Below are 26,646 nucleotides of genomic sequence, written 5' to 3' on the forward strand. Positions count from 1 at the left end.
AAAGAAACTAGGCCAGGGTCTGAAATATGTTTTGTTTTGTTTTCTTTTTTTAATTTCACAAGGTAGATGACCCTGGCACATCACTTCTTGCCCCAGTTTCATCATCTGTAAAATGATGCCATCATCTGCTACTTGTTGTGACTTGTCAGGATTTAATGACATCTTCATTTAGTGTCATACATAAAATGCTTTTACATGAGCCTGAGAGATGGTAGGTAGGCACTGATTATTAATTGCTTATTCTTTTAAAAGTAGTAACCTAACCTTACATAGTAGGTCTTGATAAAATGAACTAGATAAATCTTTGTGTGTTTTACTCACAAGGACAGGAGTGATGCTAGCTCTTGTCAGCATCTGTTTTACAAGTCTGTATCTCTCATAAAGAGGTTTCACAATGTGCCTTTCTTCCCTGGTCACCTAAAGTAAGAAAAATGGAAATTACCTAGTCATAAGAAATTCTAAATGTCCAAAACATTAAGCAATATGACTTTCTACTAACTTTTAAGAAGTTATTTTAAATAAGTAGACAATCTTATAAATGCAGAAAACTAGTCTCTATAAACTAGCTCAAGATGTGGGCCACAAAAGAAATTCATGCTCTTTTTTAAGGTAGAAAATGAAATTTCTTTAGCAAAAGAGACATTTACCGGCCTTCCATGCTGACTTTCATAGTAAAGAAGACTTTTTTGGAGAGAAGTTTTCTCTTCTATCAAATGATCTTTTGTCATTTTCTAGAATTTAAAAGAAAAAAAGAAAAACACTCATTGGCACCATCATTATTTTCCTCAATATCACAATGTAAATAATTAGGGTGAAAAGGGCAGCCCATCACCACTCCAGCCTACACTAATAAGGATACAGCCTTTCCTTACAAATTTGCAGACAACAGTTTTCAGTCGCCTGTAGAATCTGGTCTTCAAGTAAGTAGATATCCACTCTTGGTGAGCTTGGATAAGTTACTGAAATGCTTTTTGTCCAATATTCTAATCTATAAAATGGGGATACTTCACCCTACCTATCAGGGCTCTAATGAGAACTAAATGAGCTGATATGTTAAAAGGCATTTATAATTTATAACAGTGCCTACCTACCACACAAGAAATACACACAAATGCCTACTGTTTAATTTTACAGTCTTTTATTGGCATTATTACTCTAATTGTTTTTTTTCTAATTTTGTATAAACACACAAAACATACATATACCAACAGCACAGATCTTGTAATTCAGTATTTCTACTAAACTATTAAGTAAATCTGGCAGCAGTGTAAGTGGAAAAGATCCTGAAAAAGTACACTGCCAGTTTATGACCTAAACTTCTAATCTATGAGCTCAGCTTCCTTTCCTATGACACTTTCTTTACATTGCAATACTCATCTCCTATCTTTTAGTACTCTAAATTACAGAGGAGGAAGGGTATCCCAAATTTATTTGTCCGCAGAACCTTCCCAATTTGTTCCAATGGACCACCTTTAACATTCCATAAAATACCCTTTTGAATCTAGACATAAACTCTCTACTTATTCTCAGGATTAGATAATACTATCTTATTTCTCATCAGAGTGGAATAGAGGTTAAAAAAAGAAAAAAATAAATTTTCCTCTAACAAATATAAATTTAGATTATGTATAGTATATTCCTCTAACAAATATAAATTTAGATTATGTACATCCAGTAGAGGATAGCTGGGGTAAACTGCAAAACACTGACTTCAACCTCAAGCATGCACCTTAAATCTAGGACAATAAATGTGAATAAAGCTAATCCAATCAAAATCATTTCTAGGAAAAGGGGTGGAAGGAAGGGAAAGAAGGTTGGCTGATTCAACCCAAAATTAAAAAACAAAAAAAGCTAAGGGAAGGGAGTGATTAAAATTTCTAATCCAGCCCTGATCAAGGGAGATAAAACACTCCAATATTTAAACCATGAAAGAGGTGTACTCTGTTGTTTAGATAGGAATGAGCCATAGGGCTCATTACTGCCAAGACAAAAGTTTACATGAGGCCATCTCTGTATTCTTGCAGCAAACCTCATCTGATAAATAATTTGGGTTTCCAAGTGCTTTGACCAGGACTGCCCTAGGCTTGGGCTTTGAGGAATGGTTCTTCAAAAAAATTCATTTATTCAATCCTCATAACAACCATATTGTCTTAGTATTTTAACAGACATCCATATCTGTCATAGGACAGTTGAAGGGACTCAAGGGCAGAACCCAAATAAAATAATGAGTCAGGGCCTGGCAAAAGCTAAGAGCTCAATACATGTAACTATTAAGATACAAGGCCCAAGATTCAAGCTCAGTTATGTTTAAGCTTTATACACACTCATCTTGCCTATTGTTTCTAATATATATGAACAGATCACGACCTTTTTCTTAAGATTTTATTTTTAAGTAACCTCTCAATGCAGGGCTTGAACTCACAACCTTGAGATCAAGAGCCGTATGCTCTACCTACTGAGCCAACCAGGTGCCCTTTAGTTTTACTATTATGATTGTGTCCCAGAATGACTGGGTATTTCTGGTGTTCAGATAAAAACATGTTGTTTATCTATAAACCTGGGGAGCAGACTCAGGCCAGTAAGACTACCTACACATCTCCATGACACTGGGTAATTTTTTTGTTTTAGGGACTCTAAAGGCTAGTATGGGCAAAATCATAGCTCAAGATTACTTTGATATCTTCTGGAAGACACCGCTCAACACGTTTTTCTTTCAGTCTTTTCAGAATAAGTTCAAGTGTTGCTTCCTTAGATGGCTTCTTCTCCTTCGGAATGACCCTGGATTCATCCTCATTCTCTTCATCTTCATGGTCTAGAGAAGAGCCAAAGCTTTTCGGAAGAGTGTTACTACGTGGGCGTGTCTGAGGTACAAATTCTCCATCAGAGCTTTTGTGTTTTGCATCTATATTTCAGAACCAAGAGGACAGATAGATCAGTAATGATTTTGCTAAAGATCCAAGGGTTAAAAAAAAAAAATCCAAGGGTAATAAGCAAGATATGTAACAGGATAGTGGACATTAACAGCACACAGGCTCAGATATTTCAAGGTTATATGAAATACTGAAATCTATATGTGGCAAGCTATACCATTCGTTCTTTCAATGACAATTCATAGAAAGCCTACCATAAAGTAAGATTCTCTGATAAGCACTGGTAATACAGGAGTAAACAGAGACATGACCCCTGTTCTTTTGGAGCATATATTCAAGAAAGTAAAAATAAAAACCAAGTAACCAGATTCATAAAATAATTTCAGAGAATGCTAAGTGCTATAAAGGAGAGAAGACACAATGGCATCACAGTGCTAAAAGGAATGTGCTTTGGGAAGAGCAATTATATTTAATGGACTGAAACAGGACTTTTTGAGATGGTAACACCCTAAGTGAACATGGAAGCAGCAGCAGCTAACCCAGCCTAGAAGATTTAGGGAAAGAGATCTTTTCCAGTTGAGGCAATAGCCAATGCACAGGCACTGAAACATGGCATGTTTAAGGAACAGGAAATGAGAGTGGAATGTGATAAAATGGCTAAGGACACAGTAGGCAAGGAAATGAGGTAGCTAAGGATCCATATAATCTCAGATCTACATGATCACTATTTCTCTCCATTATAAGGAGTTTAAGTTAAAAGGGAAGCTTACTGAGGGGTCTAAAGATAGTTAACAAAGTTTTTTATTCTGGCTGCTATGCAGAGAATGAACTTTGAGACAATAAAAGTGGAAGAAAACTGGAAAATTAGTTAAGAGACTAATGCTTGTCAATTTAATATAACCATTAGTAACACATTTAAGGTAATGATTTTGACTGATGGTTGGAAACTGGCATTTTATAAGAAACTGCTTCATAGAATTGTAGGGGAAAGTCTAAAGAGGTAAGGAAGCTTATTTTAACCACAGGGATGTTAACTCAATGACAACAGGGATACCGTCTTATTCACTGCCAAAGGCCCAGATGTCTACAAGTACTTGGTACTTAATGACAGTAAAAATTTTATTGAATAAACTCAAATGAATACACCAAAATGTGATGCTACAAATTATAAACCCATAGTAGGTGCAGATAATTTTTAAGTATTAACAATTACTAAAAAACATGCTGATTAAACACGCACAAAGTAAATATAAATTAGCAATTGCTGTGCTAGGCCAACACCCATAACACAGAACTAGTTTTTATTTAAAGACTTATAATTTTTGGTCTCTGTAGTATAAACAGTTGATTGTGATAGTGTTAAATACCCATCAAAAAATTTTTTTAACATTTTATTTATTTGAAAAGGAGAGAGAGTGAAAGACTCATAGTACAAGAGCAGGGGGAGGGAGAAGCAGACTCCCCACTGAGCAGGGAGCCCAACTCAAGGCTTGATCCCAGGACTCTCTGATGACAAGCCAAAGGCAGACAGACGCTCAACTGAATGAGCCACCCAGGCATTCCCCCATCAAAAATTCTTAATTCTTAATGAAATATCTACCAAAAATCAAAACCGTTTAATATTTGAACTATATTTCAGATAAACCTTATTATATCACCTATAAATATATAATCTAGGGCACCTTTCAAAAGACTATTACTAACAGAAACACCAGAACGACATACAGGAAAAAAAAAAAAAAAAAAGACATACAGAAGAATATAGTAGTATAACTTTGACCATACCTAATAAAAGAACAGGGCCACCTGGGCGGCTCAGATGCCCTTGAGCATCTGCCTTCGGCCTACATCATGATCCTGGGGTCCTGGGATTGAGTCCCACATCAGGCTCCTGCAAGAAGCCTTCTCCCTCAGCCTATGTCTCTGCCTCTCTCTCAGTGTCTCTCATGATTAAATAAATAAAATCTTAAAAAAAAAAAAAACTAATAAAAAAAAGGAAACATTTTTTTTGCCAAACAGCATCTCAAATTTAAATTATCAAAAATTATAACCATAATTGTCGTAGAATTTAATTCTCATTAATTCATGTCATAGAATTATTAATTCATATAATTCTCATGCAATTATGAGAATACTGTAATAATGAGAATTAAAAATACATTTAAAGCACATATAATATTATAAAAATGATATATTTCCTACCTTTAATTTGCTTCCGCAGTTTGGTAAGCTCTGTCATCCATTTTAATACCTTTGGATTGGCTGCAATATCACTGTAGGAGGGCTAAAAAATTAAGGAACACTGACACCTCTGTGGTAAGAGATAATCATTAATTTTTTTTTTTTGTTATTTGTTTGTTTTGGTTTTGAGGTTTTTTTTTTTAATAATTATTAATGTATGCCTAAATAATACTTCACAGTTCCCACAGCAGAGATTTCACTCAATCCTTGTTTCATCTTATTTTATTTGTATACAGATGGTATATAAAGTAAAGCTCTCTCAGAGCAGAGTCTAGCCACTGACAAAAGCCAGATTTGAATATGAGTCTTCTGACTCCAAGTACAGGATTCTTTCCACTTCACATGTTCTAATTATTAAATCTCTCTCCCTCTCCCACTCCCCTTGCTATTTGTGGTCAATGTAAAGTATTTCCTTTAAAAATTATACAAGCTTTTTTGCCAAATGAAATATAAAGATGCAATGATAAGAATAGTGGTGTGGAATTAGAGTGCTAAGGATCTGTATGATCTCAGATCTACATGATCACTATTTCTCTGCACATCTCAACTTCATTATATAAGGAAAGAGATGGACTAATGCTCTCTAAGGAACCTCCTCCAATAGATCTACCAAATCCTGAACAATGTTACACACTTACCTTGCTATTTCTTTCCCTTTCAAACTGTTCCTCAAATTGTCTAATTTTTTTCTGAAATTTCTTCACTAATTGATATGGTGTTCTGTCTTCTCTTTTTTCATCTTTTGAACTGAAAGACGATCTCCGAATCCTGAATTAAAATTAAAACAAAAGGCAAACACTGTGTTAAAATTTCGAGTTATTACAGATGGTAGGGCATGATCTATCATGGGGTTCATTTCAATGTACAAAACTATCAAATTACTATGATGTACACCTGAAAACAACAGAATTTTTAATTTACTTTTTATATTTATTTTTAAGCAATCTCTATACTCATAGTGGGGCTTGAACCTACAACCTTGAGATCAAGAGTTGCCCACTCTACCAACTGAGCCAGAATGGCACCCTGAAATAAAAGAATAGTGTATGTTAGTTATATGTCAAAAAAAGGAAGAAGAAGAAGAAGAAGAAGAAGAAGAAGAAGAAGAAGAAGAAGAAGAAGAAGAAGAGGAGGAGGAGGAGGAGGAGGAGGAGGAGGAGGAGGAGGAGGAGGAGGAGGAGGAGGAGGAGGGAGGAGGAGGAGGGAGGAGGAGGGAGGAGGAGGGAGGGAGGAGGAGGAGGAGGGAGGAGGAGGGAGGAGGAGAAAGGAAGAAGAAGCAGCAGCAGCTGCTGCTGCTGCTGCTACCCAGTCAAAAAATTTTTTTCCAAGTTATATCTCTAATCACTCTGATATAACATAACGCCGTTGCCAAGAAGCAAATCTTTAAAGTAAAAAATTAAGTACCTAACATTAAAGGACAGGTAGTAGTTAAAAAACAAACACTTTACACTATAGTTTTTAGAAACCACACCATTAGCTAACATCAGTACTGTTAAAAACAATTTGTAATCACTCAAAAGTTGTTTGGACAAAAGCAGAAAAGAAACAAATGCCTAGCAGCTCAGAATTCTTTTTGTCTTCAAACTGCAAAGGAAAGGTTTTGACATTTAGAATCAATTTTAAGTTTTAATAATAAAAATGCTAGAGATTGGTGGGCTCCACCTGCCTCCCTTCCAGAGTTCCATATTTCAGTCATAGGTGAATAAATGAATATGTATACTGTGAGAAAATGTCTATTAGAAAGCAAACCCCTACATCTCAATGCAGAATTAGAGGAGTCCCCTCCAAAAACTTACAAAAATATTTTTCATGATACAGGGGGGAAAGTCTGGATTAAATCTTTCAAAGGATTTAATGACATAATAAGAATTGCCTCTCGAAAATATGTAAGAACAATGTACCTAGTAAAAGAAAGTGCCTTCGATGAGGAATCCAATGTTTCTGGATCATGTAGGAAACGCTGACTTTGCCCAAAATCTAAACTACGGTGTGATAATACTGGAGGACAGTCCTCTTCCAAGGGGTGATGATTCATTCTTCCAGCTTGTGGAGAAAGCTGAGCTTCTCCAGACTCAGAGTCTTCCTGCCAAGACTTAAAAGCAGGAAATGGCTCTGTAAAACAAACACAAAGAATAGTACCCATGGGTTTCTTGGTTCCACATGAGAAAAGAAGTCACACAATTATCAGCTGTATTTTCTTTAAACCATATTATATAGTGGTTTATATAATATTTATTATATGCTTTAAAAAAACAAAGGATTTAGGACTTTCATAAAGCTACTGTCGTTTATAATTTTCTATGCTTCTTTTTTTTTAGCTTAGAGTTCTATTTTTCATATAAGGAGTTATACTTAAATTTCTAAAGCCAGTCACAAAGCAAGAAAGGACACTGTCAAGCTCTTTAAAGTTATATTAGTTATATTATTTTTCAAGTGCTGTTTTATAGAGTAAACACGCAACAGTCCTCAATAGTTGCCAGGTGAATAAACTATCACTCATTGTCAAGTGACTGTTTTAAAAGTGGAAAGAAGCTATTCCCCATTCTATTCACAACACTCACTAAATGAAGCTCTCTGACCCCAAAAGAATTCTTAACATTTCCAAATGAGCAGCTAACTCACCTGACAGCACTTGGCCTCTAACATTAAACTGTGGTTATTTTTTATTACAGAATTTCTGTTTAATATATATCTTAACAATTAAACATTCAACAGTATTATCAAGACAAAATTTAACAGCATTAGTCTTTCAGCACATTTATCTTACTGGAGTTATCCTGTATGTTCGCAAATGAAACCACACCGATATATTTGATGTCTGTGCACAGATGAGGTTTGATTACATACAAAACACATACAGATAAACATACAATCCACAAATATACTCCAAGAACAAAAATACAAGTATCACTGGAATCCAGAAGGGGGAAAATTTTTCCATCTACATATTAACTTTATTTATAACTACAATTTAAAACTTTGATATATGGCTATTAGCAATAGTAAAAGTGAGTTTTTAAGTATTTTTGGATGCAAAGATGGCTTGACAGTGTCAAAAAACAAGACTGATGTTTTTTCTTCACACAATAGCTAAGGATCGCTACTTTAGTAATTTAGTTTTAATTTATATATTAGCAACTAAAAGCATTACATAATTTTTCCAGGGTAATAAGAACATAATTTAGTTTTTAAAGCCCAGATCAATCTGATAACTAAAAATTGGGTAAAAGCGTGCAATCCCACAATAAACCCAGCAATAAAGTGATTTTCAAAGCAACCCTTGTACCTGCTTCCCAGCAAATAACTTGTAATAAACATTTTATGAGAAATCACCTGTTTTAAGAGGGAAGTAACAAAAACGAATTTTTCTGGGTATCATTTTTAACCCAGAACAGTTTTCCTAATATATGTGGACAGCAGGAGAAGGGCTCATAAAAAGGCAAACAAAGTGAACCATAAAAAGGCAAAAAAACTAAACTATGGTGAACCATACTTACCCTCCCCATCTCTCTGCAGATGCATTGTTTTGAAATCAATGAGGGGAAAAGTGATAGGGCATGACGCTAATAAAATGGAAAAAATGGCAAAAAATACTAAAGTGAACACACAGCACAGTCAGAACAAACCATACACATAACTAACACAAAGCCAAAGATACCAAAAACATTTCCCTAAAACCAGTTAGGCATTCTGCTCAAAAACTTTATTCAAAGAAATTACTACTAACCAAACTTTAAAAACAAACACAAACATACATTTCCATTTCAGCAAGCAAGGCAAAAAAATCAAAGTAGTGCTGTTTTATTAAAACTCAAACATAAAACTGAAGAAATGGAAACTCTTTAACACCAAGTACTGTTTGAAGCTTTTTAGTTTAATCGATTTGACAGAAAAATATCTCCCTTAGTTTGCTCTTTGAAAAGACGCCACTTGTATTTCATTCAAGAGTTTTAGCAGGAGAGAATCTGAAGGAAAGATATTGCCCACTTCCATTAAAAGCCAAAACCTTTTGATTGGCTGCTACAAATTCAAACCGGTGGGTAGACGTGCACTACCTGCTTGCCAACTGCATTCTGTTGACTATCCTTTGAGCAATACAAAAAACAAAACCCACATACTAAGGAAGAGTAAGGTGGGCTTCTATGTGGAGACCCCAGTTCTCTATTAAACAAGGTAGGTCTCTGATTCCAAAGTACCTAGTGTCTAAAATTAACTTGGTCTCTTAAGGAAGACTTTCATTAGAGCATCCTAATTCCTAGATACAGAAAATCAATCTTTGTGTTGGTAGCAAAGTTGGAAGGAACAAAATGGTCTGCTAACAGGCATTCTTCCAAGCACATGCAGGGTTCATGGCAGAGAAGTTCACCCAAATGTCTACTGCCACTGGCTCTCTGAAAGTCATTGACCCCTATTCCTGTAAAAACCTGCAGGCGGCCTACATGGATTTGTCACAGCTGTTGAGCCAGGTTTCTAACAGGGCAGTTGAGGCACTGAAAATTAGAAGTCTATAGTTAGTTTCTTTCTGTACCACAAGCTGCAAGAGGTGGATTCTGACAGGCAAACAGTGAGCCCGGCATTAAGTTCTCTTTAGGTAAGCCTCCAGAAAGCTGAAGCTGAATACAGAAAAATCTATCTCCTCAGACCATGGAAAACAAGTGCTCTTCTGTGCTTAAAACTTAAGATCAATTTGGCCCAGGCCACAGATTATGAAAGGCTATTTATCTACATTCTCCAAAAAGGGTGAAGCATCAGCCCTCTGTCAGAATCCCAGCCTCATCTTTCAGAGACTGCTTTCCTACTACGGCTGGCTCCAAGGATGCTCTGTTGACCACCACTTCTTTTCAGGGACTATGCCAGGGTAAATAAATGAAAGGGATGGTTGATCTGTACTGCCACCAGGATGCTAACATATCCCCTAATTCTGGGGAGCATCTTCATAAATTCCAAACATCCTAATGACCCAGAACAAAGCAAATGAAAGACAACTTCCTGATTTAGTCTAAGTTAAGACACATAATATGCCACTTGGCATGCCAAACATCTAATACAAAAAAGGAAAAAAAAAAAAAGGAAGGGGGTGGAGAGACAGCAGTAAAGATTGGCACAGACGATGACTTGGTTGGGGCTTTAAAAAATTAGCTATACCTTAAAAAATAAATAAATAAAATTGAGTTGTGATCAAATGAGTAGACTTGAGGTGGCAAAACAAGCCCGTAGTATTAGCACTGCAATTCTTGTTATGGCTACTCTATGTCATCAGCTAACTTACCAAATGTGACATAACCAAGGGGACTTCAAGTGAATAAATAAGTAACTTGAAGATTCCTGAGTGTCTCAAAAACTCTTTACCTAGGAAGGTGTATGATCCAGGACTCCTAAATTCAAGTTTGTTGCTGGCTTCCACTCTCCCACCCCAACATTTTATTTCAAAGTTTATAAATATACCATAAACTTGAAAAAATTTTACACTGAACATTCAAACATCAATCACCTAGATACTACCATTAACATTTTACTATACTTGCTTTTTAACATTTATCCATCCCATCAACTTATTTTTTTCATGGATTTCAAAGTTAACTGCAAGTAATGATACATTCCTCATAAACATTTCAGCATGCAAATCATTCACTGGAGTTCAATATTTATTTAGGTTTTGCAACTTTTGATTAAAAAAAGAAAAACTTATATACAACGAAATCCAAGTCTTTACACATTTACTGAGTTCTGACAAACACATACACATGTGGCGTGCTTTTTAAACTTTTCTCTTTATGTAAAAACTGTTAGGACTCTGTATCCATGCTAATACACAGGTGCAGGGATATGGTATATTTGCTTAGAAATGCCTTTAAAGAACATTAAAAAAAAAGTATTCCTGATGATCATAAAGGAAAGATAGCTACATATAAGCCCCCTGTTTAAAGTGAAATCTCTAAGCCCTAACATATGAAATTTTCAAAGACTGGGAGACAGCACCGGTTTAACAATTAACAAAAGCCTATCCTGGAGATTTTATTTTTTTACTTCTAACTTCATCTTCAAAGCTAACGGATCAGATAAGAACTTCTAGTATATATGAGATAGTCACCCTACAATCTCGTTAGTGCATCTGAGTAACAACACTCACTCTTCTTATATGAAAGAAAGAACTGAAAGTCAAAATGAATAAGGCTGTCCAGAAAAGAACAGTAGTCTCATTATTGCTTTAGGTAATTTCAGTTACAAATAAGAGTATCAGGAAAATAACGTGTGGCTAAAATTACCTTCCCATTTATCACCATCAGAAACATTCTTCAGATCTAAATGTGGAATTTGGGTTCCACATGCTGCTTCCCCTTGAACACCAACACTTTGACCTCCTGGTACTTCTGATTCAGTGTTGGCATTCAAATCACATATCTTGCTACTAGAATCCTGTATTTTAAAATAAAGAATACATTTCATAACCACAAAGCTTTTCTCAATCAGCTTAAAAACAAGCAGCATATATCCTTGTATGGTCTCCATTAGTGTATTATTGTGCCTATCTATACTCAGCTGTCCCACTCCCACCATCGAAATTATTTTCAAATACATATTTGCAATTTTATAATATGTAGTGCTGGAAGACAAAGTCTGGATCCCAAATTCAGGGAAAAAAAAATTTAATATATTTTTTAAGATTTCTATTTATTAGAAAGAGAGCAAGCAAGCACAAAGGGGGGACATGGGGAAAGGTAGAAGGCTTCCCACTGAGTAGGTAGCCCTATGTGGGGCTTGATCCCAGGACCCTAAGATCATGACCTGAGCCAAAGGCAGGCACTAACCAAGTGAACCACCCAGGCACCCAAGAAAATGTTTTTATAACCAAGTTACTTATAATCAAAAGTGACTAATTAAGTCGCTGCTTAAATGTAAAATACCTGGTAAGAGAATCTGTATTTACATCTCCTTTAACCTATTCAACCCAAGAGTTGAAGGCCAGATATAATAATTGGTAGGTTAAACCTAGTCAAATTTGTAAGAATCACAAGAAAAAAATAATTCTTACCAGAATCAAGTGTGACAATGTATCACTGTCAAATGACACACATTCCTTCCTAAAAATACAAGTACAGTTATTAGTCTTTTAGGAATAAGTAGGTTACTATCATTGCACATTTCTTACCTAGATTCCTCTCTTCCCCATATAGTCAGCATTTATAATGTGAGAGAAGAAAATGACAACTGAACATATGCCCATTCTTTGGAGCCCTATATCTGAAAATCACACACTACTGAAAAGATCCACAGAATTACTTCAAGTTTAGAAAAATTAAGTAACATTCACCACCCTCCCCCACACAACCACCCCCCAAAAGAAAAACATTTAAGAGTAAAATTAAAATCCACAATAAATAGAAACCAAACGGGGTTGACTAAATAATGGAAAGATTTTGTAAAGTAAATATTAGCTTTAACCAGAGCTTTATTATCCCCCACTCTGGGACTTCTTTCTCTTAAAGACTTTTTTGTAAAGGTATAGCGATGGTTCTTTATATTTTTTTATGGTCCTATATTTTAAATCTGATTGTTTTCTATCACAATCAAAACAAGATTTCTACTTCTAAACTTCTCCTTCCTCAAAACATAATGGTAACATATAAAAAGGAATCTTTTTAAAATTTCAATTCACCCCATATTCTCCCCCATAAAAATGAACCCCTATTTAGAACAAGTAGTAGAGCAAGCTGTCACAAATGATCTCTACCTATTTGACCAACAATCCACAGAGCATCTAGTATCACAGTAGGTTGGCAATATAACTAATACAGTGGGAAAGTTCTTCTCCCCAAAGATATGGTGGCAATTTACAATGATACACAGATGTGGTTTCTCTCCCAGTGTGTACCAAGAAGACATGTCTTGACCTAACTATGGCAAATCATCTCATCATATGCATAATTACCTTATTCTTGCTGAGCATAAGAAATGAACTAAATTAAATTCTCTGGCAAGCTCAAAGGCCTTCCCTTGCTTAGAGTGGGAGCAAACGGTGGAATGAACTACATTCTACCTTACGACTACAAAAGACCCAATCACCTAAATTTGAGAAACATGAGTGTTAGGCATGCAAAATGTAATCCAACTAACCAAGGAACTCTTTGGATCTAAAAACAAGTTTGCTAACCTATACACAAGTTGAAGAGGAAAGAGCTTTTCCAAAAAGATTGAGTCCTCACTAAATGGATCCTTATTGTTCTACCAAATCCAGATGTCATCATTCTGGGGATGCCTGTTAATCTTATATCTTCAGCCCATAGCTCCAATACTCCCTGGGCTGGAAGAGGATCATTCCTGCCTCCTGAAAGGAAGCACAAGGAACTGCTGTAAGCAGGAAATCTGTGGACCTTCAGAGTATGGAGACACTCCAGAGACATGGCTCCAAAGAATTTACTTACCCTCAGAAAACAGGTTTCCTACTCACAATTAAGAGAGACAATGGCATTAACACAAGTTTACCTTTGCCAACAAGCTATCATCAAATCAGTAATATTTGAGAATCCTTAGTATTTATAATCTAGTCTGCATTTATTACAGATCTGTTTTCTGAATATCAATCATCCTTCCTAAGAAAGTTATAGTAACTGGCAATGTTCAAAGAATCAGAAAAAGGGTAACAAGATCCAAAACCCATTCAGTGACTGAAAACATTCTAGAAAGCTTCTGTTCAAAGGACTGTATCTATTGAGTATCTATGGAGACTACATATGGCTGAAATACTCATTGCCTTAGTATCTCCCTCCCATTTTTCCTGGCCAAGGAAGTAAACAAGCACAAACTATGTAAGACTATGCTGGGATAAACCAAGGTGGAGCTGGAAAGGGAACAAAAATATCCTATACAAATGTGGTAAAGCAAATATGCTATAATCCTTCAGTTAGTTATCATAGTTCTAAGACTATGAATTAACTCACTGAATGGTATATTAAGAATATCAACAAACTCCCAATTGTTCTACAAATCAAGTGAAAAATTTTGAGTGTCTCCAAGAAGGCTCAGTTTTCCTCCCTCTGAACATTTTCCAAGTTATAACTAATGTCTGTCTGAACCTGTGGCTCCCCTGAGTATTTATGAATATACTTTATATTTACTACTAAAACAAGAAGTTGGTTTTTTAGGTTATCAAAAATATATGTTATGACAGATTCATCTAAAAATCTCACCCCCAAATCTGTAAAGTGCTCTAATTCTCAAAGTGATTAATTAGTAATGAGAGAAAATGCTTACCCCTCAAGGCAGCCATCTTCACTATCACCGTGGTCACTGCATGGCTCTAAGAGTATACCTATAGACTGACAAAAAAGAACACCACCACTGTATTAATGGAGCTCCCAATATTCACATATGAGAGAAGTTTCCCATCTAAATTATGGTATTAGATCACAAGTTAGTCAAATTCTTCATAGTAGTCTATAGGTGTTGGCATCTCTTTTTAAAGAGAGTAATTGGGCAGCCCTGGTGGCTCAGCAGTTTAGCACTGTCTTCAGCCCAGGGTGTGATCCTGGAGACCCGGGACTGAGTCCCAGAGAGAGAGAGAGAGAGAGAGACACAGGCAGAGGGAGAAGCAGGGGTCTCCAGGATCACGTCCTGGGCTGAAGGCGGCACTAAACTGCTGAGCCACCCAGGCTGCTCTAGAAGATGTTTTATTTAAAAAAAAAGTTTTATATAGCTTTTTATTTTTATTAAGTTAAAAAAAGCAGTAGTATTTATGGTACCTTGAATGAATTTAATAAACACTTTCTAATTTTTAAATTTTATTTTCTAATGTGGTAAATACTGATACACCTATGTAAACAAAACCCTTCTGGGATACTCAACCCTTTTAAGAGTATCAAGAAATCCTGAGACTCAAACTTTGAGAATCACTGATCTCCATATCAGACTTCATCAACCTTTCTGTCTAGGATATAACTTTACATTTTCAAATTTGGGCCCATGAAATAATCATTACTAGACACAATATTTAAAATAAGCCTTGATGTTTTACTCAAAGAACCAAGTTCAAGTCCCAGCTCTACTTTTCTCATCACAAATATGAGAATAATCATTTATTTGCCTATCTCACAGTTACTGTGAATCAAAAGAAATAGCTTAGAAGAAAAACAAGGTTTTTTTAAAATTTTATTTATTCATGAGAGACACAGAGAGAGAGAGAGAGACAGAGAGAGAGAGACAGAGACACAGGCAGAAGGAGAAGCAGGCTCCATGTGGGGAGCCCGATGCGGAATTTGATCCCAGGACTCCAGGATCAGGCCCCAGGCTGAAGGCAGCGCTAAACCGCTGAGCCACCTGGGCTGCCCACAAAGTTCTACTATAAAAACATACAATCATATCTCCAACTCTATTTAACCTACAATTCATTATACTATGAAATAACGGAAACAAATATAAAGACTGCTATAATACTTTCTAGCCAGATTTAGACAACATAATTATTTTTAAGATTTTATTTATTAGAGAGAGAGCGTGAGCACACACACGCATGAGTTGGAGGTGAATAGAGGGAGAGCGAAGCCCGACACAATAACAGAAGACAAAAACTGATACACTAACAGTGAAGAAGGCAGATGGAATTCAGAGTAAGGTGCAGAGTTATCTTCTACATTATGCCCCAGGACAAAAAAAAAAAAAAAAAAAAAAAGAGGTATTAAGGTCAGGTTAAAGTATGTCCAGACTTCAATTTAACAGATGAAAATAAACAATACTTTTTTGAGAAACTAAAACTTTGAGTTTTATCACTTAAAGGAATTTTACTTCCTCAGAATTCACTCTACATAAAACATTCATTCCTTTGTAGATGGGTAGAAATAACTTGTTTCCTCTAAAACATTAGCCAGTAAACAAGCCCATACCTCCTCCTCCTACCCCTCTCTTCCCCCAAACCATCAGTCCTCAAAAGGAAGTCTAAGGTGCTCTAGTCTCCGTTAAGGTAAGCTAAAGAGCTTTGGTGGTGGTGGTGGTGGTGGTGGAGGCAGTACTCTTGAGAGCAGCAGCTGCAGCATAATTGTAATGCCAATGTTTAGGGGCTGTTGGGGCTCAATTCCAGGAGCTAATTAAAGCCTAATGGGCATTTCTAGTAATTTTTCTGGCTTCCCCCCAGTCCTTATCCATCCATTACTGATGATTTCACAATATTTAGTTCTGCATCTCCCCATCTCCACCCACCCAATATTCCAAGCATGCTAAGGTACTTTCTTTTAAGTAAGCTAAATATCCCCACTCCATTCTACACATTTAATTTGCTTAGTAAACCTTACTACACAGTATATAAAGTATACTTCTAAGCCAATTTCTTCTACTGATTAAGGTGTATGTAAGTCACTACAGTAAAGGAAATCATCAACAAAATGAAAAGGCAACTAAACGGAGAAAATATTACCAAACAATATAGCTGACAGAGGTGCTTGAGTGGCTCGGTCAGTTAAGTGTCCAACTTGATTTCAGCTCACAATCTTTGGATTGTGAGACTGAGCCCCACATCAGGCTCTACGCTGGGCATAGAATGTGCTTGCAATTTTCTCTCCCCCTATGCCCCACCCCCAGATCAAGTACATGTACTCACGCTCTCAAAACAAACCCACAATATATCTGACAATGAGTTAATATCCAAAATGGATAAAAGAGCTCCTATAATTCGATAGGAAAAAACAACAGGATTTAAAAATGGGCAGAGGATTGGAAGAGAAATTTTTCCAAAGGCATATAAAATGTCAAAAGGTACATGAAAACATGCTCAACATCACTAATCATCAGAGAAATGCAAATCAAAACCACAATTAGATAGCAACTCACACCTGTCAGAATGGCTATTATCAAAAAGACTAGAAATAACAAGTGCTGGCAAAGATGTGAACCACAATATATTGTTGGTAGGAATGTAAACTGGTCCAGCTACTATGGAAAGAAGTCTAGATATTCCTCAAAAAATTAAAACCAGAACATATGATTATCAGCAATTCCAATTCAGGGCACTTATCCAAAGTAAACAAAAACACTGCTTCAAAAAGATAACTGCACAGCCACTTTCACTGCAGAATTATTTACAAGAGTCAAAATGTGTTAACAACCTAAGAGTCCATCAATGGATGAATGAATAAAGAAAATGTAGTGCACATACTTATACAACGGAGTATTATTCTGCCATAAAAAGAGAAGCAAATCCTGCCATTGGTCACAACATGGATGGACCATCAGTGCATTACACTAAGTGAAAGAAGTCAGACAGAAAGACAGATGTCACATGATCTTACATGTGACATCTAAAAAACAACCTCTTTTATCATATGACCGCTACTCAAAAAATGCAAAGAACTCCTAAAACTCAACAGAAAACAACCCAATTAAAAAATGAGCTTGGAGTTTGAGAGATTAAAAAATATATATATATATATGGGCAGGGTCGCCTGGGTGGCTCAGTGGTTGAGCGTCTGCCTTTGGCTCAGGGTGTGATCCCAGAGTCCTGGGATCAACTCCCAGACTGGGCTCCTGCATGGAGCCTGCTTATCCCTCTGCCTATGTCTCTGCCTCTCTCTCTCTCTCATAAATAAATTAAAAAAAAAAAAAAAAATGGGCAGAAGGCCTGAAGTCACTGAAGATATAGATGGAAAACAGGCATATGAAAAGATGCTCAACATGGTATATCATTAAGGAACTGCAAATTAAAACAATGAAATACCACTACACACACTTATTAGAATGGCCAAAATCTGGAACACCAGTAACAGCAAATACTGGTGAGGTTGTGGAGCAACAGGAATATGCATACATTACTGATATTATATAAAAATGGTACGGCCATTTTGGAAAACAGTTGTGGGATTCTTATAAAACTTGTACCATATGATCTATCAATCATACTGCTTTAGTATTTACCCAAGGAGTTAAGAACTTATGTCTACACAAAGAAACAGATTTTTGTACCAGTATTATTCATAATCACAAAACTTGAAGCAACCAAGATGTCCTTCAGTAGGTGAATGGATAGAAAAGCTGTGGTACACTGAAACAATGGATTATGATTCAACATTAAGAAGAAATAAGCTATCAAGCCATGAAGAAAACATGAAGAAACCTTAAATGCATATGACTTAAGTAAAAGAAGTCAATATGAAAAAACCAAATACTATATAATTCCAACTATATGACATTCTGGAAAAGGCAAAACTATGTAGACAACAAAAAAATCAGGGTGGTGGGAGAGAAGAACAGAGTACAGGGGATTTTTAGGACAGTTTAAAAACCAGAGTATGATATTATAATGAATACCTGTCATACATTTGTTCAAATCCAGGAAATATACAACACCAAGAATAAACTTTTAGGTAAACTAGACTTTGAGTGTTTACAATGTGTCAGTGTAGGTTCATCCTTGGTAAAATATGTACCATTCAGGTGAGTGATAGTGATAATGCAGGAGGCTGTGCATGTGTTGCAGCAGGGAGCATATGGGAAATTACTTGTACCCTCCCTCTCAATTTTGTTGTAAACCTACAGCTGCTCTAAAACACCAAGTTTTTGGAAAAAAAAAATTCTTGCATTCTTATCAAAGTAATCGATACACTACTTTCATTCAACACATTTACTTAGGGGGTGCCTGGCTGGCTCAGCTGGAGAGCATGACTCCTGACCATAGGGTTTAGAGCTCAAACCAAACATTAGGTGTGGAGCCTACTTAAAAGACAAAAGAGAAGAGAACAAGAACAAATTTACTTAGTTGTTCTAAGAGCCAGATGTTCTCCATTTGTTTGGTCACATATTCCACAAGTACTTAATGAATACCTATGTGTTCTAGATAATGGGGATGCAATAATGAACAAAACAGGTAAAAATCTCAACCCTCATAAAGGCTTAGGGTTTTACAGTCTAATAGTGGCAGAAAGACAATGAACTAATAATTTAAAAGATATGTACAACAGTAATAACACTACCAAGTGCAAGGAGGAGAAGGACAGGAAACTCCAGGACTAGATGGGAGTGGGTCAATGGGAAGACCCCCTAATACTAAAACAGAGTGATGAGGAGATTTAGCCTTACTGAAAAGGTAAAAGTGAGAAAACATCTGCAGGATCAAAGGAAGAAGCAAATCATGGAACACCTGGGAAAACAGCAATCCATACAGGACCTTAATACTAAGATGTCCATCAGTCAGTGTTTCTGAGTGCCTACTCCTATATGGCATTGGAAGAGTCTGAGAAGAGAAGTGACATTATATAATTTTCCTTTGAAAAGAATCGCTCTGGCTGCTGTGCTGAGAAAAGACCACAGGGAGTCAGAGATGATATCATTCAGGAAATTATATCAATCTATTAATCTAGGTGAAATATTGGTTTGGACCCACATGTTGGCAACAGATTCCATATAAACTTTGAAAGTATAGCCAAAAGGCCTCTCTGTAAAGGACTAGATATTCAGTGAAAGAAACCAAGGATGACTCAAGGTTTCTGGCTGATGCATATGGAAGAAATTCTCCTTTACTGAGATTGAGATTTGAGAAAAGCAGATATGTGGACAAGATTATAAATTCAGTTTGGTGCCTGTAAAATTCAAAATGCTTATAAGATATTTAAGTGGAAATGTTAAGCAGAGCAACTTGACACAGGAATTAAGTTTAAGAGAAAGATCTCACCTAGATATATAAATTTGGAAATCTTTAGCAAGTAGATGCTATTTTAAAAACCATTAGCCTAAATGAGATTATGGGGGGAGTGAATGAAAATAAGCAATATTGAGAACTGGGCACTGAGCCATTCCAAATTTCAAAGGTTCAGAACATGAAAAGCAATCAACAAAGAGAGCAGCCAGTCAAGTAGAAAAAACCCAGAGGAGAGAGAGATCCTAAAAGTCAAGGAAAAAAAGGTATCAAGGTAGTGGGAGTAATTAATTGAATTAAACTGTACTCATATATCAAGTAAAATATGCAACAGACATTATTGGTAACTTGCAAAAGCAGTTTCAGAAGAATGATGGGGGCAAAAAGTTACCTGAAGGAGGTTCAAGACAGAGTGGGAAGAGAAGAATTAAAGAGACAACACATTCAAGTTATTTTATTATGGGGGAAGCAAAAACATAGGGGCTTAACTACAGTGGGGTGAAGAGTCAAGAGAGAGTTATTTCCTAAACATGGGAAAATAACATTTTATATTGGTGGGAATGATCCAATAGATAGGCAGAAACTGATAATCCAGAGAAGGGCAAGGAGACAACTACAGAAGCAGTAACCACGAATAGATGAAAAGGGATTGATCTAACATATCAGTAGAAGTAAAAGCATTAATATACAAGTACAGTGAAAATAACATGAACAGCTTAACTTCTGTGAGCTTAACTTCTGTGAAACGTCTCCTAGCTTATAAAATAACTGTATACTTCTACTTCTCTGGATATCTCTAACAATCCCCTAATATAAATATTACTCCCCACCTGTCTATGGAAAAGCAAAGAGGAGATAAGGAAAGTTGGGTAATGTGGCTAAAGTCACAGTGCTATTAAGAGGCAAAGCCAGGGATCCCTGGGTGGCGCAGCAGTTTGGCGCCTGCCTTTGGCCCAGGGTGCGATCCTGGAGACCCGGGATCGAATCCCACGTCCGGCTCCCGGTGCATGGAGCCTGCTTCTCCCTCTGCCTATGTCTCTGCCTCTCTCTCTCTCTGTGTGACTATCATAAATAAAAATTAAAAAAAAAAAAAAAAAAAGAGGCAAAGCCAGAATACAAATCTCAGCTGACAGATCCTGAATTCTTTATTACACCTACACCTAAAGTTTATGCTTTAGTATGAAAACATGCTGAAGAAAACCTCCTTATTCATTAAGAATCTTATTTTAGGGCAGCCCAGGTGGCTCAGCGGTTTAGCACCGCCTTCAGCCCAGGGTGTGGTTCTGGAGACCTGGGATCGAGTCCCACGTCGGGCTCCCTGCATGGAGCCTGCTTCTCCCTCTGCCTGTGTCTCTGCCTCTCTCTGTGTGTGTCTCTCATGAATAAATAAATAAAATCTTAAAAAAAAAATATCTTATTTTAAAAAGTGTTATCAAAACTAAACTTTGAAACACGTCTTAGGATACTGCTTTGTATATTTATTGCCATTTTAAAAACAATGTTACCAATGCCAATTATCATCAATGAAAACAATTTACTTTTAAAATGATGTTCACCAGTTTTCTTTATGAAAAGATCCCATGCCAACGACCCCAAAATTCTGAGGCACTGAGGCAGCAAAACAGTACCCTTTGAGGAGCAGGAGGCCAATAAAAGGTTCAAAGGTAAAAAAAAAAAAAAAAAAAAAAAAAAGAGAAGAGATCTCACATTCTTCAGAAAAAAATTGGGAAATAGAAAAAAGCTATTAAAAGTAAGAAAATTCAACCATAACATCACCAACCACCTCAGCTAACATTTTAATGGAAAGATCCAGGAAAACTATTTTTAAATATTTTATATATAATTCTCTTTTTAAATATTTTATATATAATTCTCTACCCAATGATGGTTCTAGATCTTTACAGAGAGAGTTATGTTCTTGGGATTTATAATTAAGACAAGTATGTGTGTCAGTTTCTGGTATCAAAGGAACACATAAAGCAATCAGAGTTGTATGTTTAGCATACCTACACAAAGATTTTTTAGTCTGTGCATTTCTTACCTGATTATTTTCTTCATCCTCAAATACAAAATCTTGTTGCATAACTTCATTGTCTAAATTAGTGCTAGCCACAGGTTCTGAACAGTCTCTGTTACTTTCACTGGCATTAATAATATCATCAGCAATATCAACCCTAGTAATGAAGATTAAAAAATCAGATCAGGCCAAATGTTGATTATGTAATACCTTTAAAATAAATAAATACCAATGATCTCAAACTTACACACTAAGTTTATTTTTGTCTCTCAAGGGAATGTTGTAAGAAAATTACCTTGTTTGTTATTCTCTTTGATAATTTTTTTCTATTTTTTTTATAATTTTCAAAAACAAATCTGAAAAGATAATTTATGTGCCAAAATAATTTTCCTTAAAAATGTATACTCTGAATCATAATGATCTGTTCCAATAAAATATAAGCCTAGCACTAGACAACAATAATATCAAACACTTTACCAAGTACTGTAGGAATAGCTTCCTATTGTAGATTTTTCATGTTATAGAATTTAGAATATGCAAAAATCCTGCAGCAGGCTTTGATTTACAAAGATGATACTACCAATAAAGTCAGAACATAAGTTACTTCCCCAGAAATAAAAATAAAAATATTGTCTGAGCATGGGCAAAGGTTTTCAGGATCTCTAGCCAGAATAAAGACAAACACTAAGGAATCTACTTATATTCATTTTATCCTTTGGAACACTTTCCCATTATTTCCAACTTCTAACTACTGTTTTTGGGGGTTTTTTTTCAGATACTGCTTTTTTCCTTTATATTCAGCCCAATAGTCGAGATCAATCCAGTTTTATTAGTTCTAATCATGCATTCAAAGCAACACAAATCAGGGCCATGGAGGTACACAGGCTAATGATGCCATCTATTCAGACTACACAGCAAACCTGCAGTTGTACAATATGGTATTTCTAAAATAAACATATTGTAACCACTAGTTTTCATATCTATTAACTTTTTCAGTTTCATTTAATATTTAATAGCTATTCTAGAGTGTACTATATATATTTGGCCTTTTAAAAATCAAACTCTTCAAAAGAAAAATCACTCTACCCATTTTTTTGTACATCTTTCTCATATGTCCTTCAAATAAAATCTGATAAATAAAAACAATGAAATTATTGTATTATGGTCTCAAAGAAAGACACCTTTATATCCCTCAAGTACAGGGCTGAGATAACAGGAAAGGAGAGGAGACCTTTCATCCATTTAAAGGTAACAAGTCAGATGAAGAGTGAAATAACCTCACAAATCGCATAGCACACAGAGGTACTTTTTAACTGATACAAAATTCAACTATTAACAGCTAAACAACAAAAAAGTATGGAGGGAGGGCAGCAGGGTAGTAGCTGGTGAAGGGATAAAATGTAAATTGCAAAAAATGATTCTGCTCACCATTTCACTCAATGACTATGACTGATGCCGATCTGCTGTCCCTGCACCCAGCTGTCTAGATCATTTCATGTCTCTCATTGGTGTGACCATTTGTTTCAAATAGTATGGGTCTAACTTTTTTAACATTTTTCATACAGCATAGTGAGGTAAGTTCACTACTTTATCTGGTGTTCAGGGAGGAAAATCTGGCAGTATTGAACTTAATGTCTACTAACTTAATTGAAGATTTAGATTTTCAATGTTAAGTGAGCATATACAATTTATATACAAAGTCACTTTCCACACACACCGAGAAATTCCCAAGATGAGATCCCATTACGTAAGTAAACTATGGTTTTTAAAAGATCATAAAATAATTTTATAACTGTTAATAATAGTAAAATGTTATAAAAGTTTCTTACTGGTTATTAGATCCTTCCCCATCACAATTAATACTTTCTGCTTCATTATTACACACCAGACTTTGCTGTTGTAAATTCTTAAGATCATGATCTATGCTGCTCTGCAGATCAAAAAGGTGCTGTTCCACAGCTGCTCTAATTGTTCTTTCTAAAATGCTACAAAATAGAACACATTTTAGTGAAAACCAGTCACCGAACTGGGCATTTGTCCACATAAATACAAACATTAAAACGTGGACTAAGGAGACAAATTAACAGGGTATTTAAGTGGGTAGAGTATAAAAAGAAACATAAAAGGAATTCATGATACTGGGCTAAAAGTTTAAAAGAAATTTACCCAAATAGATATTATACAAATCAATCACAGTATCACTATTACTACTTAGGTGGGAAGGATCAGTTGTCCCAGTAATTCATTCCTTGCTAGTATACCGAAAAACCATTTAAATACTTTTCAAAGCTACATTTATAAAGCAAAATAATTTGTCAATACTCAGCTAAATCAAAGAAACTAAGAGTCCTGCCCATATTTTTTACATGAAGTTTACTTCTTTAAGAAAATTTAATAGAGATGACATATCTCAATCATCTCAAAAGATTAAAAAAATCCTTTGTGGCAGCCCCGGTGGCACAGCGGTTTGGCACCTGCCTTCGGCCCAGGGCATGATCCTGGAGACCCGGGATCAAGTCCCACATCGGGCTCCCTGCATGGAGCTTGCTTCTCCCTCTGCTTATGTCTCTGCCTCTCTCTCTCTTTCTCTCTCTATGAATTAATAAATAAAATCTTTTAAAAAAATAAATAAATCCTCTGAAGAAAATTCAATTTTTATTTTATATATTAGGCAATGCATTCTTTCTTCATTTGTTCCTACTGCAGTACATAAAATATTAACTAGGTTCACTGCCTTATGTATAATCCTTCCCCTAAATTAAGCACAATAAATACATGATTTTCATTTCTAAAGTGAAGTAATATTTTTAAATTTTAAAAAATGGTCTTCTACAAGTATACTACTTACTCCGCAGAGGCTGGTAAGATGCTGATGGGAGATAAATGGGCACTGTAATTGAAGAAAGAAATTAGCTATAAAACTTTGCAATACTAATGACAAAAAGTGTTGAAAACTGTCACAGTTGCACTACCTTGACACAATCAACTTTCACATTCATTTCTGGCAGAATAGGATTCTAATTTTCTAAAGAATTTATTTCCACACAAAAAAACTAAATATACATATCCGTGTGTATGTGTAGCCAACTATTTCACTTGGTGCTCACTTGGAGAAACACTGACCTATATTCCAAGGCTGAAGGGAAAAAAGTGTACTACTAGCCCAACAAAACCACCTCATCTAGGATGGTATGAAGGCCTCAATGTTCACTCTGTACTCCTTGCCCGAAGTAACAGCATATGCTACTACTCAGAGGATGTACTCAAGTGACGAAAAAGGCAAAATTGATTCTAAAATTAGACTACTTCATTCACTGTAGCATTAACAGACTTTCCTTAGCAAATTTCGCACCACACTATCTACTAATACTTACAAAAACATAAATAGCCTCATCTTCATCATAGTTAAAAATTCAAGTGAAACCCATGAGATACGAATACCACTTAAATGTTTAAAATTAAAATTGGGGGCACCTGTGTGGCTCAGTCAGTTAAGCATCTGCCTTAGGTTCAGGTCATGATCCCAGGGTCCTGGGATCAGGCTCACTGTTCACAGTCACCCATGGGGTGACTGGGTGATGGACATTAAGAAGGGCAGGGAATGCAATGAGCACTGGGTGTTACATAAGACTGATAAATCACTGAACTCTACGTTTGAAACTAATAATACACTATATGTTAATTAATTGAATTTAAATTTTAAAAAAGAAAAAAATATATTCTCAAGATTCTCTGTAGAAAATCCAATAAACATCATGCAGCAATCTTCAGGTCTCCCTTAGAGCAAACACATGAGTAGCAAATTGCACAACTGCTTTATAAGACAAAAGTAAGTCACCCTGGTTTGGCACATATAACATCCCTCAGCATTTTTTTTTTTTAATATCTTGCATCCACTTTATTTTTTTTTAATTTTTATTTACTTATGATAGTCACAGAGAGAGAGAGAGAGAGAGAGAGGCAGAGACACAGGCAGAGGGAGAAGCAGGCTCCATGCACTGGGAGCCCAACGTGGGATTTGATCCCGGGTCTCCAGGATCGCGCCCTGGGCCAAAGGCAGGTGCCAAACCGCTGCACCACCCAGGGATCCCACATCCCTCAGCTTTATAAGAAAAATTTAACTGCCAACATTAGGCTAGTTTTCATGAATGGATTATTCTCAGCTCAAAATACTTTCAAGATAAGTACTTAAACTTAAGTTTTCAAATTTAAATGACATTTTTTGGAACTTCGTTTCTGAAGGAAACTGGGGAGAAAAATCACATGTATGTGCACAAAGAAGAGTTTAGCTGTGGGTCTGTTTCTAGTAGTTTCAGGTTAAAGTCAGTATTTAGTGACTTCTGCAGAAAAAAAACAAAAACAAAAAAAAAGATAAATGAAGCTCTTCCTATAGCTTAAATGTTAACTAAGGTTAGATCTTTCTCTGTTATTTTGCTACAATGATTTGTTGTTTATATATGAGGTTGCCTATTTAATCATAAAAGTTAAATCTTTACATGGTCTGATCAGTTATATTTTACTCAATAATATTTGTAATTCCTAAGCTTAGGTATTAAAAGTAATTTTAGGGGGATCCCTGGGTGGCTTAGCGGTTTAGCGCCTGCCTTCGGCCCAGGGCGTGATCCTGGAGTTCCGGGATCGAGTCCCGCATCGGGCTCCCTGCATGGAGCCTGCTTCTCCCTCTGCCTCTTTCTCTCTCTCTATGTGTGTGTGTGTGTCTCATTAATAAATAAAATCTTTTTTAAAAGAAAGTAATTTTAATACCTAATTATAATCCACTGACAATGTAGTTATGTTGAATGGTGTAAAAAAAATTCCTAAATCCGGGATGCCTGGGTGGCTCAGTGGTTGAGCATCTGGCTTCGGCTCAGGTCACACGGGGCCCCCACAGGGAGCCTGCTTCT

At 36.0% G+C, this 26,646-nt stretch overlaps 1 protein-coding gene across 16 annotated transcripts in view; it reads right to left on the minus strand.

The window, feature by feature from the left end:
• The window catches only part of FAM13B (family with sequence similarity 13 member B), an 86,525-nt gene that overhangs the window by 9,706 nt on the left and 50,173 nt on the right, over nucleotides 1–26,646 (minus strand). For 8 of the 16 annotated variants that reach the window (XM_077911775.1, XM_077911777.1, XM_077911779.1 and 5 more), the window contains 13 exons: nucleotides 24,591–24,632; nucleotides 23,572–23,727; nucleotides 21,767–21,899; nucleotides 14,364–14,428; nucleotides 12,145–12,193; nucleotides 11,378–11,528; nucleotides 8,609–8,674; nucleotides 7,013–7,223; nucleotides 5,750–5,879; nucleotides 5,073–5,154; nucleotides 2,673–2,902; nucleotides 648–731; nucleotides 322–417 (listed from right to left, as the gene is read on the minus strand). In XM_077911775.1, the coding sequence (XP_077767901.1) occupies nucleotides 322–417; nucleotides 648–731; nucleotides 2,673–2,902; nucleotides 5,073–5,154; nucleotides 5,750–5,879; nucleotides 7,013–7,223; nucleotides 8,609–8,674; nucleotides 11,378–11,528; nucleotides 12,145–12,193; nucleotides 14,364–14,428; nucleotides 21,767–21,899; nucleotides 23,572–23,727; nucleotides 24,591–24,632 (1,495 nt within the window). Of the gene's footprint in view, nucleotides 1–321; nucleotides 418–647; nucleotides 732–2,672; nucleotides 2,903–5,072; nucleotides 5,155–5,749; nucleotides 5,880–7,012; nucleotides 7,224–8,608; nucleotides 8,675–11,377; nucleotides 11,529–12,144; nucleotides 12,194–14,362; nucleotides 14,429–21,766; nucleotides 21,900–23,571; nucleotides 23,728–24,590; nucleotides 24,633–26,646 lie in introns of all 16 variants that reach the window. The other 8 variants (XM_077911784.1, XM_077911787.1, XM_077911785.1 and 5 more) reach the window with 6 other exon arrangements.

Source organism: Canis aureus, chromosome 10 (assembly GCF_053574225.1).
Source record: "Canis aureus isolate CA01 chromosome 10, VMU_Caureus_v.1.0, whole genome shotgun sequence".
NCBI lineage: Eukaryota > Metazoa > Chordata > Mammalia > Carnivora > Canidae > Canis > Canis aureus.